This window comes from Lepisma saccharinum, chromosome 16, assembly GCF_977018435.1.
Source record: "Lepisma saccharinum chromosome 16, izLepSacc3.1, whole genome shotgun sequence".
In the NCBI taxonomy this organism is placed as follows: domain Eukaryota; kingdom Metazoa; phylum Arthropoda; class Insecta; order Zygentoma; family Lepismatidae; genus Lepisma; species Lepisma saccharinum.
Window position 1 is genome coordinate 59,128,676 of NC_139244.1, and position 20,288 is coordinate 59,148,963.

At 37.2% G+C, this 20,288-nt stretch overlaps 1 protein-coding gene across 1 annotated transcript in view; it reads left to right on the top strand.

The window, feature by feature from the left end:
* noi (splicing factor 3a subunit 3 noi) overlaps window positions 1–16,776 on the top strand; it is a 51,171-nt gene extending 34,395 nt beyond the window's left edge. The window contains exons 11-12 of the mRNA XM_083137446.1: window positions 10,441–10,531; window positions 16,183–16,776. Coding sequence (XP_082993572.1) covers window positions 10,441–10,531; window positions 16,183–16,316 — 225 coding nt within the window. The 3' untranslated portion in view covers window positions 16,317–16,776. The remainder of the gene's footprint in view (window positions 1–10,440; window positions 10,532–16,182) is intronic.
* Window positions 16,777–20,288: the final 3,512 nt, after the last annotated feature.

Consider the following 20,288-nt stretch of genomic DNA (forward strand, 5'->3'; position numbering starts at 1 on the left):
TTTGATATGTAAAAATGCACAGATTCATAAAGCTAGTTTTCAGTTCATTTTATGCTGATGGGCTAATCGGGACTAAATATACAGTTTAAAGTGAAATTCAACTGGGACGCTGTTTAATGACGTGTCCTAGAATACGCATTGGGTGAAGACAGATCGCAAGTTGCGCGTTTCCTTTTTCATACTGGATTATAATGCAAGTCAAGGAAGGAGTTTGGACTGCTCCCTTGAACGGGGAAGGGGGGGAGGGTGAATGAAGTTGGTTGAAGCAAAGAAAACGTGGCTTTTTTTTTTTTTGCGATGTATTTTACACAGCCGAACCAGAACGAAAATTACAGCCCCGCCTTTTTTTTTTGTCTGGTGCCTAGAGAGGTTGTGTTGTTTCTCCCAAGAGATCTAAGAGCTTTGGGTCACGTAAAATAACGCACACGTAGGACGAAAGGGTGATTACGAGGAACAGGAATAGTGCGTAGGAAGAGTGTTGGATTACAGTGAACGTGTTTTGCATAGTGGCGCAATAGAAGCTGTCGCTAGGCGGTTAAGAGCTTGAATGCTATTGGTTAACATTGCATGGTGTGATTATGCAAAGACTAATCACAGCCTTAAAGTTGCAATGGGGTGAGTGAAGCTAAATGAACGAGAACAGTGCGGTGGGTAACAGAAAAGGAGTAACATTAACATTCTCGGCGCGGAAAGATTTCCTCGGTTTGGAGTAGTGCCGTCGGACTTCGCGTTGCGAGTTTCCCGCGATTGTTAAAACTTTATACGAGCGTCGCTAAAATAATTTTATAATCACACATCACATTCTCTGACACAAGAACAGCATTAGAAGAAAAGTTGATATCACGGTTTTGTAAAATGTAGTGACTATTGGATATTAAGGTGAATTTTTTCCAATACAAGGTAAAATTAGATATCAGTGGTTTATTTCTTGTTTCACAAATTAGCTAACTTACGACTTACGAGTGACTGGTCGGTCTGGTACCATAAACCCAGAGCTCGCAAGCCGAAGCAGGGTACTATATTCAAAGCAGAAGTAAAATCAGAAAACAAGTAAGTAGCAAAAAAAAAGAAAACGGTTGAAATTGGTGCCTTTTGAACCCGGGAAAGTTAGTTTTAATCTCTCTCAATTCTAAATTATCCTAAATTTACTTCTAAATTTTCTAAATACATCGGGGAAGAGCCTTACATTTCGTAGTGAGTTGGAAAAAGTCTGTAGTGTTTCAGAGGAGGCAAATAGTTTTGATTGTTTATATCTGTGTTGACCTTGTTGTGCTCGATTACAGCTGGAGGAAAAGTGACGTTGTGCATCGACTAGCCAGCCAGAAGAGCGATATGTTTTTTTTTGTCCTGCGTGTTGTGGTGCTGTGTTTAATTAATAAGAAATGTCTAGAAGAAAGTCTGTTGCCCCTAAATTAAGAGATGACGCCCCTGAAGTTAACTGGGACATTACTTTAGAGTGTTGTGGCAAGATGCTGAGCGAAGATGGAAGCATAGAATGTAGCGAGTGTAAACTTTGGAAGCACAAATCATGTGAAAGTATGACTGATGTTGAGTTCGAGTCTTTTGTGAATGAGAAGGGAAAAGTGTTTAGATGTGCAAAGTGCAGTGGCGCAGAGAAAAATGAATCCGGGGGGGAGGATGTAGTGTCGGAAGATCAGAAAAGGGATGATATGACTAATGCAAATGTGATGGAAATGCTCCGACGGTTGTTAGTGAACTCCGAGAAAATGGATGCGAAATTTGAAAAACAAAACGAGAAGTTAGAATGTATGGTGAAACAAAGTGAAGAAGATAAGAGTGAAATGATCGAGCGTTTTCAAGTGTTAGAAAGTAAAATAGTTAGTGTGGAAAGTGTTAGGGAAGAGTTGCGGTTGCATCGTGAATGGTGTAACGAGGCGCATGAAGAGATGAAGAAAGAAATTGGAATTGCAGTGGGAAAGTCGGAAGGAAAATTAGAGATACAAGTGGAAGAACTGAGTAATGTTAAGAATAAGTGTAAAATAAATCGAGGTGACCTTGAATTGAAATGTGATAATCTGCGAAGTGAAAATGAATTGTTGAAAGTGCAACAAAGAGAGATAGAGAAAGAGGTTCAGGTTATTTCAAGAAGAATACTTTTGTTAGAAAGGAATAACGAAGAAAGTGTTGAAGTGTTTGAGAAGAAATTGAAAGAAAGTGAGAGAGAAATACATAACAGAATCGATGCTCTTAAGGAAGAAGTGAAGCGTTTTAAAGGGTTAGTTTTTGAGAGAAATGAAGAAATGACGGATGAAAGTGTAGAGAAAGTTTTGAAATTTGCCGGTGAATGTAGTGAAAGTAGGGGTCGTAGAGATAGACGTAGTGTAGAAAAGTCCAGCGGAAGTGTTGTTAAACTACCAGTACGAAGGGTGATTAAGAAAGAAAGAGTGAGTGATAGTGACGAAGAAAGCGAGTCGTCTCGTAGTGATGAAAGTGATGAAGAAAGTTTGAAGAAAGGTGCTAGGAGTAAGGTACGTATTTCCACGACTGCCAGCTCAGAGGACTCCGATTCCTATAATAAGACGTATCGAAGGAAGAAACAAAGAAATAGAAGAAAGGAAAAGAGAAAGCAAGAGAAAGTAAAAGAAAGCCCTATCAAATATAGTGATATAACAAAGTTGAAAAAGTTCTCGGGTGAAATGGACGACTTGCAACCGTCTGAATTCTTGCAGGATCTCGAAGAAAGTTTAACTTTAATGGGAGTGAAGGAATATCAGTATTTAAATGTACTTCCATTTGTGTTATCTAAGACAGCAAAGTTATGGTTCTTAGAAACTAAGTCTAAGTACAGTGATTATGAGCACTTCAAAAAGAAGTTCTTAAGGAAGTTTGAATCTGAAGATGTGAAATCTACAAAATTGACAGAGATATTAACGCAGAAATTTATACCTGGACGCGGAAAAGCGATGGAAGAATTCTACTGGGATAATGTGAGACAGTTGAAATTGCTACAATCTTCACTTTCAGAAGACAAGTGTGTTAGTTTGGTCGCTAATCAGTTACCTTTTAGACTAAGAGAAATGTTGCTGGCAGCAAAATGCAAAACTTTGAATTCGGCCGCAGACATTATAAGAAGGCATGAAATTTTGTGGGCTGGACAGAAAAACTCAGGACAAAGAATGACAGAAGATAGAAGAGGGGAAGTGAGAGGGGCCAGGCAGAACGAAGGGAGATATGCTGTGAGGAATGTAGAGGTCCAAAGAAACGCTAGAAATTTTTATGGGCAAAATAGAATAACTCCACTGGGAAATAATGCAAGTGTAACTTCTAACGTTGGAACAGCGCCATTTCCTTACCAAGGGCGATTTCCACAACAAGCTCGTTTGTCGCCGACACCTCGAAGAAATGAAAACTTTGAGAGAAGACAGGAAGATCAAACTAGAAATAGTTTAGCAAATAGGGAAGGAAAGGAAATTTCTAGAAATGTACCGGTTAATGGCCAAGGTTTTAATAACTCTACCGCAAGCCGTAATAGTTCAAAAAACGAGTAATGGAAGAGTCACGTGATTTTTCTCGGATAGTGGCTGATAAAATAAGAACCAAAAATAGAACTGATAACGGACAGACGATAGTAAATCGAAAGTGTCTTTACAGTGATGTAGTGAAAAATAGTAAAAATAACCCCGAGAAAGAAATGAATGATATATTAGTTGTGAAAGCTGAAGTTCATGAGCCTCCATTGAAGGAGAAGTTAGTAACTAAAATAGGCGAGTTGAAAACATTTTTGGAGGAAGTTAACAATAAGGAATTGTCTCCTAGTGATTTGTGTAGTGAATGTGTTCCTAATTTTGAGAAAGTCGGGAATAGTCTTCATATTTTACTAAATAAACTGGACAATGGAAGTAAAAGAAAAAGTTGCACCTCACCAACTATAGTTGACTTCGAATCAAAGAAATTAGTGGAAGATGAAACGCTGAATAAGTTTCAAGAAGAAGATAATAAAGTGGGTTTTAGTGCTAATCAGTGCAAGAATAGTATACAAAGAAGAGCAGTAGAGAAAGTTGAGAAGAAATGTGTACTTCAAGATTATGAATTGATGGGAGACAGTCAATTAGTGAGATTTGCGAACGTTGTGTTAAACAGATCAGTGAAATTTAACGGAGAAGGAAGAAGATATGTCGGTTTGTGTGAGAGTGGGTGTAAAGTTGATGACTTGTTACAAAAATTAAGGAAAATAGAGCACAGCATGAAGTTCGATAAAGTGTTAGTTTTAATAGGTACAAATGATGTCTTAAAAAGAGGAAAAAAGGAAGATTTTAAGAAATCCTACGTAGAGTTAGTAGACTTATTGGAGAATAAGAGTGAAGAGATTGTTTTGTGTACGGTTCCTCCTGTGCCTGCAGTGGCGAATGAAAGCAGTTATGATCATTGGAAAAAACTTACATTCTTTAACAGAGTGATTAAAGAGTTGGGAAAAAGAGAAAAAGTTCAAGTGCTCAGCCTAGATAGTTTGTTTTTGAAGGATAACGGAGAAATTAACTTAGATAAATATGAGAAGACGATGGGAAATGGTTATAATTATCGACAAGACTTGGTGCATTGGAATGAACTAGCAATGAGAGAATTTGTAATGCTTTTTGAAAAGAGTTTATTACAAGTGTGTGAAATTGACGTGAGGTGGTATGAAGATTTAGTGGATGAAGATAGTGCATTTAATGAAGAAATTTTGAATAGTTCGGCTAACAGAAGAAAGATTAAACATTCAGTCTGCGTGAAAGCTAAGGTCAATAAACTTCAAGTGACATGCTTAGTAGACACCGGAAGTATGATTTCAATAATGTCCGAGAAGACATGGAAAAAGGTCACATTTGAGGTGACAAGACCTTCATTAACAAAAGTAGATAATTTAATTTTGATTGACTACACAGGAAAAAAGAAATCTAGGGTGCTAGGAAAAACAGTGACTATACTTAACCTGGAAGGAGCTGAATTATTAATGGAGTTTGTAGTGGTTAAAGATCTTAATCTACCAGTGATATTAGGAAGCGATTTTTTGTTCACGATAGAAGGGGTGTTAGACTTTCAAGAAAAGAAGATGTTTTTTAATACAGAAGTTGGAAGAAACGTTATTTAGTTTTTACCCACACAGTATGAAGAGGAACAATATGAAAATGAAGCCAATGTGAGTCGCGTACGAGTGGAGACAGATGATTGTTTGAAATATACTGAGAGAGCTGAAGTGTTGCCAACTGCGAAAGTTAAAGACCAAAGAGATGCTACAGTGAATGATTTGCGGGAACGAATACAATTTTCTGAAGAATTAACTAGTAAACAAAAGATGGAATTGTTGGATGCATTGTCTCCTCTAATAGATGTTTTTTCTGATAGACCGGGTACTTGTAATAAGTTTACATATGACATCAAGTTAATAGACGATGAACCAGTAGTGGGAAAATTCTATTCTGTACCTTTTGCATTGAAAAATGAAGTGAGAGGACAAATTGAGCAGTGGCAGAAAGATGATATTGTAGAATTAGGTCACTCACCATATTTAAATCCACTTTTGGTAGTGCCTAAGCCTCGAAGTGATGAAAAAAGAGTTGTGGTAGATTTTCGTGCAACCAATCAAAAGATAAGACTAGAACAAAACAGAGTAGTTAAATTAGACGAGATTTTGTTAAATTTCAATGGAAAGACGTATTTTACCTCTCTTGATCTTACTTACGTGAAATTTAGAAGATTTCGTACTTCCGCGTTGCACAATTTAATGGTTCAATCCTATTAATTACGAAGATCAATCCTATTAATTACGCTTCAAACGCCGTACCCTTTGTGAATGAAGACAGTGGATCTTCGTAATTAATAGGATTGAACCATTAAATTGTGCAACGCGGAAGTACGAAATCTTCTAAATTTCACGTAAGTAATTTTAAACCGCGTTTACCGCAATCACCATGAACTCTCTTGATCTGTCGGCAGGTTATTTTCAGATACCACTTACAGAAAATAGTAAGGCATGTACGGCTTTTATTTTTGAGGGGAAAATGTACAAATTTAAGAAATTACCTTTTGGAATTACGACAGGCGTTTCTGCCTTTACTAGTGCTTTGAATCATGTTTTGGGAAATGTGTCAGCATTTTGTATAATATATGTTGACGATTTATTAATTTTTGATAGTACTTTTGAAGAGCATGTAAAACATTTGCAAATTGTATTGGAAAAATTGCACGAAGCTGGAATGACAGTTAAATTAAGAAAAACAGAATTTTGTAAGAAGGAAGTTATGTTCTTAGGACACCTTATATCTGGTTCTGGTGTGAGGGCCAATCCTGAAAAAGTAAAAAGCATTTTAGAATTGCAAGAACCTAGAAACAAAAAGGAGATACAGAAGTTACTGGGAAGTTTCACATGGTTGAAGAGATTTGTACCTCATTTTTCCAATATTATAGCTCCTATAGCTGAATTGTTGCATAAAAATAAGAAATGGCAATGGGGAGCCATAGAACAAGCAAGTTTCGGTAAAATGAAAGAGGTAATTGCTAATGAAACCATGTTATGTCACCCCAACTTTAACAAAAAATTCTATATTAGTTGTGATGCATCTTCAGTCGCTATTGGTGGTTATTTGTTTCAAATGGAGGGTGAATGTAAGAAGGTGATACACTATGTAAGTAGAAAATTGACTAAAGCTGAACAAAATTACAGCATTACTGAATTAGAATGTCTAGCAGTGTTATTTTGCATAAAGAAATTTGAAATGTATATATCAGGTCTGGAGTTTGAGGTTTTAACTGATCACAAAGCATTACAATGGCTGAATTCCGCTAAACACTGGAATCTGCGGTTGTGTAGATGGTCGTTAGAATTAGGAAAACACAAATTTAAAGTAACTTATGTTAGAGGAGTGGATAATAATTTATCTGATTTATTGTCAAGAAACCACCCGGAATTTGAAATAGAAAAAGTGTTTGTTAACACAATTGGTAACTTGAAACTTGAAAATTTACCTTTTTCTAAGGAACAATTAAAACAGGCGCAACGAGAAGATGAGAGATTGAGTGAAATCATTAGTATTTTGGAAAATGTAGAGGGAAATGTTATGAGATCAAGAATAATAAATGTAAACAAATTTTATAAACTAGAAGAGGGTGTTCTGTTGACTAGAAATTACCATTTTCTGGAAAATTGGAGATTGTGTTTGCCAAAAAATTTTGTAGCGGATGTGATTAAGGTTTATCATGATCAATGTGGACATTTTGGTGTTGATAAAGTAGTAAATAGACTGATAAAATCATTTGTTTGGAGAGGGATGAGAAAGGATGTGAGAAATTGGATAAATGACTGTGTTATTTGTGCTAAAACTAAACCAGATAAACACCCTGTTAAAGCCAAATTGGGTATGCATGTCATTAATACCGTAAGGGAGCAAGTATTTGTAGATTTGCAAGGCCAGTTGCCTACTGGGCCTCGTAGAGAGAAATTTTTGTTAACAGTGTTGGATGGGTTTTCTAGGTATTTAGTTGCTTACGCTATACCTAACGCTACTACAGAAAAAGTTCTGAATAAGCTGGTTAATTGTTACTTTGTTCATTTGGGTATACCGAAAAGATTGATTTGCGATAGAGGGTCTTGTTTTATTAGTAAACAATTCAAACAGAAAATGAAAGAGTTTGGTGTTGAGATATATTACTGTAGCAGTTATCATCCTAAAACCAATTTAGTAGAACGTGCTCACCAGGAGATTAACCGACTCATGAGAATATATTGTGAAGACATGCATAAAGATTGGCCGTTGTATGTTAGTAAAATTGTTAACTTATTGAATTATTCCCTAAATGAAACTTTAGGAGAAGCTCCTGTCTCAGTACATTTAAATGAACAGATTGATGGAAATTTGAAAGCTTCATTTGGAATCGAAAATGAAATTAATGTCAACTGGAGTAATAAACTAAAAATGGTGAAAGTTAAAACTTGTGAAAAAAGACAGAAATTTGTAGATAAACATGCTGAAAAAGAAGTAGGTAGAACTGAAATTGTTGAAGGTGATTTAGTATTTTTAAAGACTCATAAGCATAGTTCATTAATTGATAAAAAGATTGCTATTTGACTTGTTTAGAGGGCCTTATTATTGTATGAAACAAACTAGAAATGGAGTTTTTGATCTATTGGATTGTGATACTGAGGAGTTGGTAACTGACCAACATGTAGAAAACCTGAAGTTATGGAGATGTTCAAGGGAAAAGAAAATTGAGTACTGTAAAAAATTGAATGTTACCAATGTAATAGGCTAGGTTTTAAAAACCAAAACATACTTTTCATTTGAATTTAGAAGGTACTAAGTTTTAGAGCTTTCCATGAGAATTCAAAGAATATTTAGTAATTAGTTAATTAGAAAAGAAAAGTGTAGTGTAGTTTCTTGTATAAATGTCAATATGTTTGAAGGTTAATTTTTAGGATAAGAATATTAGTTTTTTTTAAATGTAATGAAAGGAAGGGTGTTGTCGAGTTATTGTATGTAAAAAAAAAAAAAAAAAAAAGATAATTTTATATTTTAGATAAAAATTGGAATATAGGTTCCTATGTATTTGTTATATTATTGGTGTATTTAGAGAAATGTGTTTCATAAGAACTTGATATGTTATTATGTATTAATTATTGTTAGGTAAACAGTGTACTACTTCAAAGGATAAAGGATGGTGGAAAATAAGGGATTTACCTAATATTGTATAATCTCTTGTACTTTTATATTATCTCTTGTACTTTATATTTTGTGCTGTATAAAATAAATGTCAAATTTAAATATAAACTTTGCCAACACAATGTGGTGATAGAGAATGATGATGCGTGTGTAGTGATTATACGAGGAATGTTCAAAAAGTGAATGACCAACCGAGGAAGTCAAGTGACCAAAGTAAATAGAACTGATCATTTAGGACCAACCTACAGAAATAAAAATTCCTCATTTGACTCGAAATTTTTATTTTTGCCCAGGGAGGGGCAGATTGTGACCGATTACTTTGGGTCACGTAAAATAACGCACACGTAGGACGAAAGGGTGATTACGAGGAACAGGAATAGTGCGTAGGAAGAGTGTTGGATTACAGTGAACGTGTTTTGCATAGTGGCGCAATAGAAGCTGTCGCTAGGCGGTTAAGAGCTTGAATGCTATTGGTTAACATTGCATGGTGTGATTATGCAAAGACTAATCACAGCCTTAAAGTTGCAATGGGGTGAGTGAAGCTAAATGAACGAGAACAGTGCGGTGGGTAACAGAAAAGGAGTAACATTAACATTCTCGGCGCGGAAAGATTTCCTCGGTTTGGAGTAGTGCCGTCGGACTTCGCGTTGCGAGTTTCCCGCGATTGTTAAAACTTTATACGAGCGTCGCTAAAATAATTTTATAATCACACATCACATTCTCTGACACAAGAACAGCATTAGAAGAAAAGTTGATATCACGGTTTTGTAAAATGTAGTGACTATTGGATATTAAGGTGAATTTTTTCCAATACAAGGTAAAATTAGATATCAGTGGTTTATTTCTTGTTTCACAAATTAGCTAACTTACGACTTACGAGTGACTGGTCGGTCTGGTACCATAAACCCAGAGCTCGCAAGCCGAAGCAGGGTACTATATTCAAAGCAGAAGTAAAATCAGAAAACAAGTAAGTAACAAAAAAAAAGAAAACGGTTGAAGGGGGGAGGGTGAATGAAGTTGGTTGAAGCAAAGAAAACGTGGCTTTTTTTTTTTTTTTTGCGATGTATTTTACACAGCCGAACCAGAACGAAAATTACAGCCCCGCCTTTTTTTTTTGTCTGGAGCCTAGAGAGGTTGTGTTGTTTCTCCCAAGAGATCTAATCTTACCAGTTAATCTTGTAACAGACAATGCTCCAGTAGACCCGTATAAAATCCAACATTCATTCTGCCCAATTATCTCCAGACTTTTGCTGGCGCCAGTGTGACTGGTGTCAAGATTCTTCGAGTTTCGCTTGCAATAAGCGAGAGATTGTTTTCCTTTCCATAGGTCTCGGTGCAAACGGGTTTCTCATGAACTATAATTGTAAGAATGTCCTGAAAAACCAAGACTGTGCACAATTGAAAGAAAGTAACATTATTTTAAATTATTTTTTGTGAAAACATTTTCATGTGCTATTTTCCTTCTCACAACACACATCCTGTGCATAACAGGTTGTATAACTACCAGGATAAATGGTGTTACCATCTCCTAGGCATCTTTGTGTCCGTTTGAGCTCAGTTTAAGCTGAAAATTGGTGCAAATTCCAATAACGACCCCTTCGAAATAACGACCCTTTTCCCGGGAACTGTGAAAGGTTGTTGAATCGAGAGTTGACTGTATCTCTATTTTTGCAAATTCTATGATTTTTCTAGAAATCATAAAAAAATTCAATTTGTACTGATTTGTATATCTAGTAGTCTTTTATTGTTGTAATGATTCTATTCTTTGTTGCCTTATTTCTAGGAGTGGCGTCATGCTCATGGAATGAGATGTCTTGGTATTCCTAATACGGCACATTTTGCAAATGTCACTCAGATTGAAGATGCTTTATCATGTAAGTATTTTTTTCTGCCGATGACTTTTTACGAGTAATGTCTAGGTTATGAGTTAGCTTGGAGTAAATGAAGCATGTTTTGAAATAATAAAAGTTGTTACTTATGATCAAGAAGCATGGGTATTTTGAAACTTAGGGGTACCACCTCCCCTCAAAAAATTGGAAAATTCTCATTTTTGCAATGATATTCGTTTGCCACAATAGATTAATTTCTGACGGCACATAATGGCAAAATATGAATTTTATTCTTAAAAATCACAGTCCAAATGGTTGAAGGAGAGAAAAAATGCATCATGGCACAAGGACCATGCATTCCTGCTCCAGTGCTGAGCTGACTGCACTCAAACAACCTATGTACCGGGTGTTCCGTTCAAATCTCCCTAATTTCAATTAATCATAGAAGAGAAAGTATGAATAATAGAGCAATGAAATTTCAGAGAATTGAAGAAAAACTCATAAATATTATTTTCCACACAATGTTCCATGTTCATCACTGACTGCTCCCAGGTTTTGTGGGAAAAAGTCCACATCCGAATCCAGAAAGTGTAATTTCAGAGACATGTGACACCCCATGACATGAAATTAGTGCACCATGTCACGAACAATGGCTTCATAATTTTGTGCTTACCCAGGAAATTAGAACACACCAACTTAAATTCCTGCCATGCTGCCTTTGCTGGGTCAGCAAGTGTAGAGTCAAACGTGTCATCATGAAGAATGGTTCTAATTTGTGTTAATAAACACACCTTCCTTAACCACTTGCAAGCTTGGCCTTCTCGGTCTAGTGCTTGGACAAAGATTTCCATCAAACCAAGCTTGATGTGTAATGGGCTAGAATGATTAAAATGTTTGGTTGCGTCAGCACGTGTGGCCATTTTGCACCCTTCAACATATGCAGGGAAATATCCCCTTATCTAAGATTTTTACTTAAAATGTAAGGGGTGTAAAAAGTGCAATGTTGTAGAGGAACCTGCACAAGACAAGAACAACACATTAAAAAGTTGAATTAACTAGGATGGCAAAAAGCTGGGGAGATTAAAAGTCTGCAGGAGGAAAGTGAAATCGGCACATCCAACAGGAATATGCTGAATACTTAAAATGACATTACAAACATGACACATCGGAGGGTCCAGCCCTTGCAGGTGACCATGCGTCAGACTACTTTCTTCTTGACTAGAGAGAAGGGCGAGGAACACCATGCACCTATGGTGGGCTTAATCGTGTGAAGCTTCTTCCTCGTTTCTTCATCCCATTTTTTGGGGCTTCTCAATTAGATCTCGTGATATGTTCTTGGTGCTAGGAATGTATGCCTGTCGTGGCAGCCAGTGTTTATGGACATATAATAATAATAATTAGCTGTCCCGACTGTCCCACTCACAGACGAAGCAACAGTATTTCGTGTAACCTTGTTGCATGCATCTTATCCTATCATACCAATGTACAATTTAGAACATTCATCATTTGTAACACAGGAGAAACACACTTTCGGCTAGTGTACCATACGTTTCTAACGTAACTTTCAAATTTTGGGTTTTTGGCTAAATGACACATTATACATGGAAACAAATTGCAGATTCGTCTTTGTGATGTCCAAATACATTAGAAACACACATTTTCATCTAAAGGATAAATTTCATGTTGTGCAGTGTTATCAGATACATATGTAGAACTTTTATTGAGTAACCATAATTGTTAGAGTTTTATAGTGAGAGGATTTTGCTCAAGCGAATAGGCAAAATGAGCAGTATACGCTCGAAGCCCAGTAGTACATGTATAACTGGAATTTGTCTGTGTTAGTGGGCCCTCAAATGTGGATCATGAAGTGAGACACAGTGAAATTGAAACTTACATAAACATAGTCATTATCTCCATGTTAAAATGTAGGCTAAAGGTAAAGTTCCTCATGCATATAGCACCATGTCATGAAGGCACATTTAGGGGAACTCGGCCATTTTGGAGGTGATGTGATCAGCAACTTGTTCTGATCACCCTTACTCCTAGGCACCCATTGATTTGAGGCTGCATGAGCCCCAGAGCAATGTTAAAATATAGTTTTGTGTATGTTACCAATACAGTGATATTGTGAAAATGTAATAGATGATTGTGGACTGAAACTGCGAGGATGGATATTTTACATAAATGTGTGTGCAATTATTGTCACATTAAAATGATGCTCAAACAGGTACGATTGAATGAAAGTGGTCTCATGCAGCACTCTTAATAGGTGTTTTGCTTACGCTTATTTTTCGATTGCATACCAAAATGGCACTTACAGTCCCAAGCTGCTGCCATCAACCACCTGGCATGTGACCATTTTTTTCAGCAGTTTTTACATCTGATCCCTCTTATATCTAAAGTAGATACTTCTGAACACCTTCCTTGTCAACAGTAGGGGCTGTGAAGTTATTTTGCTTAACCTTTAGCGTACAGAGCCTCGTTCATGCGTAACCTCTCTGGATAAGAACTTTAGATCAGAAATGTGCAAAGCACAGAAACTTAGGCTGCATGTTTGCATTACCAATTTGTGATGGAAGCAACAAGTGCCAAGCATTATTTCTTTCCTTCTCACCTCACTCTTGGTTGCATTGAACTGGCAAGAGCTGGGGCACAATATTAGACTTGCTCTGCTTTCCTTTTTCTGTACTCAAGTTTGCCTCACAGCAAGATAAGACAGATGCAGAATCAATCAGTAGATAATGGGTGACATAAATGAGATTTCTGTGCATTATTAAATTCATCAAACCATCTACATACACAATTGAAGAGGCTTGTCAATTTACAGCATTTTTTTGTTATCCAAAATAAAGGTAGGGCTGAGCCAATGCTGATGCCGATGTATTGGTATTGACCGGTACCAGTAGTATCGCTATCAGAGAAAGGATCAGTTGGGATTCACCTACCGATAATTTTCCAGCATATTGGTCTTTCACGGGGTCTGCAAAAATGCCACGCGACACTTTCCCCGAGTCTAATTATCCTGGAAATTATGCAAAATTCAAACTTACTTTTTATTTTGCATGAATAACTATATTTTGCGATTACATAATATCTATTTTAATATTATGATATAATTCTTGTATAATCTAAAGCAAATTTCCTGGTAGATTGATGCATATAATTGGAGAAGAATATTTACATACCAATATTGATCAATATTTTGAACAAATTTTAATTATTGTAATTTTCAAGTATCGTTAAGAGTATCAGCATTGGTATTGGTTCAAAGTGGTATCAGCTCTCAGCCATTAAAGAAACTCTTTTCACCACTGTTATATACCGTTAATCTAAAATTTTACTGCTTTTGTCAATATTTATTTACCACAAATTTATGTCCCTGCTGATAATTAACATTGTACCAAACTGACATAAAATTGTCCATGAAGAATAAATGATTCATTAACCAGGTGACTAGAGTGAATTTTGCTACAAAAACATAAACTATCTAAACGAGGATTATGGTATGGTAATTATTATTAAGTACCTTTTTTATTTTAAAAATAATAACAAAATGACAAAGTTTTGTACTAAATCACAAACTATGTATACATATACTTGGATTGATCTCAGTGGTGCAGTGGTTAGCACAGCATGTTATGATGCCAGGAGTCCCAGGTTCGAATCCTGGCAAGGGCATGGGTGTTTGTGAGTGTAAGGTAAAGGCACTCCTGTGCATGTGCACACATGCCATGAAGGCATATGGGGTGATGTGGAGGTAAAGCTCCACATATTCTTGATCTCGGTCTAGTTGGGATGATGTGATCAGAATCACACCCAGTTGTCTTTACCCCCCCCCCCAGGTGCCCATTGATACGAGGCTGGATGGGCCTCAGAGCCACTGGAACATGGCTGGGACATGACTGGAAAATTTCCTGGTTCAGATCACCTGCCCTGGGATTTGAACCCGGGTCTTCTGCATGGTAGCCATGTGCTCTACCAACTGAGCTCCTTTGTGAGCATCCTTTCGTCAATTTCATTGTATCTGCAATTAGCTGAAAGTGGTAGAAAAGCAAAGTAAATACATCAAATCAATCAATCAAGATTCATTTGGTAAAATGGTGATATTACTTCACCAATATACCTCTATCTGTAGGTACTGATAGAGTATGAGTAATTTGTCTTTTTTAATAAATGTATGTTACTATGACACAGATTATTTCATATTCTTAGAAGAAAGAAACTACACATTAAAAATTTCTTTCACACAAGTGCACACAAATTAATTAATTAGCTTGATTAGAGCTTACCAAACAGTTATGTGAAAATTTCTGCTCAACCATGGATCAAACCTGTGTCTAGCATTCCATGTCATTTATCTACCACTGACCTACTACCAAATAAACTTTGGGATCCCCACAATGTTCCAACACAGAGGTTGGTAAATTTTTCACAACCATGTATCTTGTCATTACCATTGGACACCCTTGGTCTTCTTGCATTTTAAGAGCCCATTTGAACTGAACTTTCACAGAAATCTAAGTAGTGGAAATTGTAAGAAAGCCAGAATTTGTCTTTATGCATGGCTGGTTGCCCAACACAACAGATATATGGCACTGTATGACAGATTGTCTTATTGACTGCTATGTATTTCTTAAATGCCGGTTCTCCCCGATGGTACAGTGGTAGCATCGTTGCCTGGCAATCAAGGAGTCCCGGATTCGATACCCTGTGGAAGTACATTGTGGTTCGGATTCCACTTTAAACTGTAGGTCAAGTCGATTAGCCTTACTGTGCATAAAGTGGACTTAAAAAACAACTGAACTCAATTTAAATGCCACTGCCCAATATATCAGATGTGGCATGGCAAGACCGATGATGAGTAGGAACAAGGATGCACCAGTAACAACATTGAGGATTGCAAGCAGACAATCTAATTGCACCTGGGCATTTTGCATTTCTGTCACTGCACTGTGCATTATATTTGTGGCAAGTTAGGCTGTCAGTGCAGTATGGTTTGTTCCTTTTTTTATGCATTTATTTTACCTCCGTCAGAGAGACCAAATCTCAAATTGTGTAGAAATATGTTTTTTTCTGAATTGTTTAGTCTTGTGTTTCTAGCTGACAGAAAAAAATATTCTCTAGCAGTATGTGCTTGTAGCCTGGTCATATTGAACAAAACTAGGTATGACTAGTCGGTAGGGTGTCCAACTTCCATGTGGTAGACCGGGGTTCGATTCCCGGGGGGGGGGGGGGTGATCTAAGGTCAGAATGTACCAAGCCTGAAATCAGTGGGTACCTGGGGGGTAAAGGTGGTCGGAATGAGATGCTGAGCACACACCTCCAAAATAGCTGAGATCGAGAATGTATGGAGCCCTATCCCCACATTTCCTTCATGGCATGGTGTTATATGCACGGGGAACTTTACCTTAGTAGTTTCTGGAATATTAAAGTTTCTTTATAGAACATAGGGAATTACAAATTTCTCACTGAAAACAGGTAAATACCAAGAAAACATATTTGTATCGTAAAGGCTAGGAAATGGTGAATCGTATAAAAAATAAAATTCTTTGATTTTTGAAAAAGCCTAATGGACCTTATTTCCGAATTAGCCTTAATATATGAAAACTTACATGAGTTTTATTTATATTTGTGGCATATATTTCCTTTAGTAGTGTAAGAGACAGGCTATATTGTAACCTCCTTGTGTTTTCCAGTGTGGGAGAAACTAAAGCAGCAGAAGCATGGAGAAAGATGGCAGCCTGAACATGAAGAGGAGTATGAAGATTCGCTGGGAAATGTTGTGAACAGAAAGACCTTTGAAGATTTGAAAAGACAAGGCTTGTTGTAAAGTAACAATCATTTTCATGTATATACAAACTTCATTCATTCACTCACATTACAGTATGTTCTCATTGACATGCAAGTTTTTAAGTATAGCAAACAATAAAAATGGAAGAAAAATCATTTGTTTTCTCTTTACGTACACAACAGAGCATGTAAATGTTTCCTTGTGCTTTCCATGCAATGCAGGACAATGTGGTTTCTTCCAAATATTTCATCTGAAAAGACATTTTAATAGAAAAAAAATTCTACTAGACAACAAAGGTCGGGAGCAATGTGTGAGGTACGAAATGCAAAATAAACAAACACGAAATTTAGGGTTCATCTACCAACATTACACCTTCCGAAGTCTGAATTATCCTGTGAGTTATGCAAATCAAGGGAAATTGATTAATTCTGCTGTAAATATTTGAGAAGCAAAAATGGACTCCTTTACACAGGAAAAAAAACTTAATACTATGATATCTATATAAATGTGCTATTAAAAGTGAAATGTTATGTAATAAGTGTAGTTTTTAAATCAAATTTAGGATTTTATTCACCATTTTAACACTGATATTCTATTTTATGCTTATGATCTCGAAATGTACCCATTTTTTGTACCAATATCTTGATCTTTTATTCATCATAAAAATGTGCCTCCATGAATTATCATGGTTAGGATTAACCTACTTATATAGAAAGTATTGAGCTGGTATTGCCTACTAAAGGTAGGCAAAAAAAGGATTTTTTGAATCTACAGGGGATGGACAAAAACCCCTGGTATAAAACAGGTAGCCATTTCAAACATGATTTGCATCTGAATGGTAGGTGGCGCTGTGGTCACTGACACTTCCTGCGATGTATACACCCTGGCCAACCTGACAAATGGGCCAGTTACAGTTCAGCGACCGGTCCGTGCTGGTTATTGTGAATCATGTCTGAGGTGACAAGAGTTTCAAAGAGGGCAAATTGTGGGTGCACGTATGGTGGGAGCTTCCGTGACGAAAGTAGCGGAAATGTTTGGTGTATCAAGAGGCAAAGTCTCGAAGATCATGACTGCCTACGAGACTTCCGGAAAAACCGCATCAGCGAAGCACCAGCGTGGACGCAAGTGTGTGTTGCGTGAGACAGACGCACATTGGGTAGGATTATGACCAAGCAAAAGATCATCACGGCTCCAAAAGTCACTGCTGAGCTGAATACAGTGCTTACACTGTCAGAAGAGAACTCCACAAGCAGGGTATTCATGGCAGATCTGCAATTCCCAAACCTCTCGTGACTGTTGACCATGCTGCTAGATGGAGACAGTGGTGCAACGCCCATAAAAACTGGACAATGGAGCAGTGGAAGACTGTAATCTGGTCGGATGAGTCATCATTTACATTGTTTCCAACTGCTGGCCGAGTGTACGTGTGGAGAACGCCAGATTCAGAGTTTCAGGACAGCTGAGGTTTTGGCGAGGTAAAAGTCACCACAGATCTGACACGTGTCTGGTACAGCCAACTGCAAAGAAAATAATCAGCAAATTGCCCATCACTATGTTCATTCTACACTGATTCTACATTGTTTTGTTTTAAGAAATGGAATTCCATTGATTTGAAGTTGATGTTGCTCTTTGCTTATTAACGTTTTTATTTCAATTCATGATCATCACATTGTTGAGAACAGACTAAAGCGAAAATGGTGATTGACAATTCACTTACTATTACTTGTGCCATTGCATGTACAAGGTCTATTTAAAAACTATCTGACCTTCAGCCAGGAAAAATACAATTACTCACCTAGTGGTCTGAAACCCAAATGCCCTTGTAGTAGTAGTGGACTTCCAAATTAGCCTCCTTAGCATTGCACACACTTCTCTCAGTGGTCCCGTCATTGTTGGAAGCATTTCTGGAAGGCATACTTGGGAACAGAGTACAGCTAGGCTGTCTTCTTGTGATTAATTTTCATTTGATTTTCTTTTCTTTAGTGTCACTTTTCTGCCACTTTTGGCTAATCATTATGATGAGGATGAGCGATGATGATTGGATTTGATTTATTTTACTTCCCGTTTCTGCCACTTTTGGCTAATTGAATGGTGATAAGATTAAATAGATGAAGGGACAATCACAAACGTATACGGTCAACACAAGTCTTATAGAGGCTTATACTGGCTGGAGATCCAGATGCCAGAGGCTTGTTAGTCTGCAAAATGCAGTCCAGGATGAAGTAACGTGGGAGGGAGGTTGACATTTGGGTGTACTACGTGGAAGGGCCACCCCTTACACCCTGGGATGAGTGATGATATGAAATTGATGAAGGGACACTCACAAGGACCTCCCATGCTTAGGCTGGGATTCTAACCCAGGACCTTTGGCATCAAAGCATGCTGAGATAACCGGAATAACGAAAGAGGAGTCCACTTTCCAGTGAGGGTTATACTTCGGGTTCAGACTCGATTGCCTACACCGACTGTTAGGAGAAGGACATGACATAAACTATTCTGCCACAGAGGCCGGCTTCTCGTGATTCAAATCAGATCCCTTTCAGCAGCATTTTGAGCCTGAGAGAAGAGCCAAAAATCGGAACGAGCCATGTCAGAAGAGAGACTGAAGAACCAGAGAAATGTTGTTTGGCCAAGAAAGCCGGAAAAAGATTAAAGTTGATTCTGCTCCATCCTTAGCAACGTTTGCATGATGCACACTATCCGCATGGCCAAACCCTATTGGGTTGATCCAGAATAGAAAAGGTTTCCCAAGCAAGAAGATGTCATCTATGAATCTAAACCAAGAAGTGGTTTCACGAGTTTGGAATCCAGAAAGTCTTGCTCAAGTCTGTTCATGAAATGGTTGGCATATAAGGTGGCCATTCTGATGACCTTGGTTGTGTTGTGTATTTAAAGGAAGTGTAAGTCTTCAAAGCTGAAGTTGCAGGTGAATATAAGTGTGTGTGTGTGTGTGTGTGTATACGGGTGATTAAAAAGAGATGCAACCTTATGGGGAAATTATTACAATAGTACAATATTTACAATAAGAGCTGCAAGTGGTCGCCATTGTGAGACTCACACAAGCGAGTACGGTGAATCATGTTTCTCAGGACTCTTCTTAACGTTTGATGTGAAATTGCATCAACACAGTTTTGAATATTTGCTTGCAATTCCGGAATAGTGTGGCGATGTGTTACGTAGGCAGCATCCTTGAGGTAACCCCACAAGAAAAAGTCGGGTGGTGATAAATCTGGAGACAGCTGCCTACAACCCCTGAGAGATTACTTGTCCGTGAAAACGGTGTACAAATATGCCATTACGTTGTTGGCTGTAGCACTATCCTGTTGAAATCACGTATACTGTAACCTGTCTGCCTGTATAGTGTCAACAAACTCTTGCACCATTTGTATGTATCAGTCACTGTTCACTGTGTCCTACAGCAACAATTTTGCCTACTCAGCTGTTTATGCAGTTTTCAGTGTTACTCACCACCTAAGAAGCAAAATGTAGTAAAAATAATAAACTGCATTTCCGCATAAGGTTGTGTATCTTTTTGATCACCTTGTAGAACGTTAATACCCAATTTTGCAATGAAAAATGAAGGAAAAATCTGCCAAGCAAAGAGACTGAATTTATCATTTTTCTATTTGGTGCAATTAAATATTTTTTCAAAACAAGATCCTTCGTGAGACACGGCTATAAATCTTTAAAATTGACTACAATTTTTTGTGGGATATTTCAGTACTATTTCACAATTTTTGCACCTTATATGTTTCTGAATTTCCAGGAAAAAGGATACCTTTTTCAATACAGCCTATGTCACCCTCCACATTTTCATCAATGTACATGCTAAAATATCCTTTACAAGGGACACATATGCTTTCAGCTCATATTGCAACAAGGTAAAATAAAGGAAAGACCAAAGTTTTATCAAGATCCAGTGAATTTTATTATAAACTATACCCAGTTGCTGTAATATGTCCATCATAAAGTTACTAAAAGTGAATTTCGAAATGTGGGCAGTTCTCATAG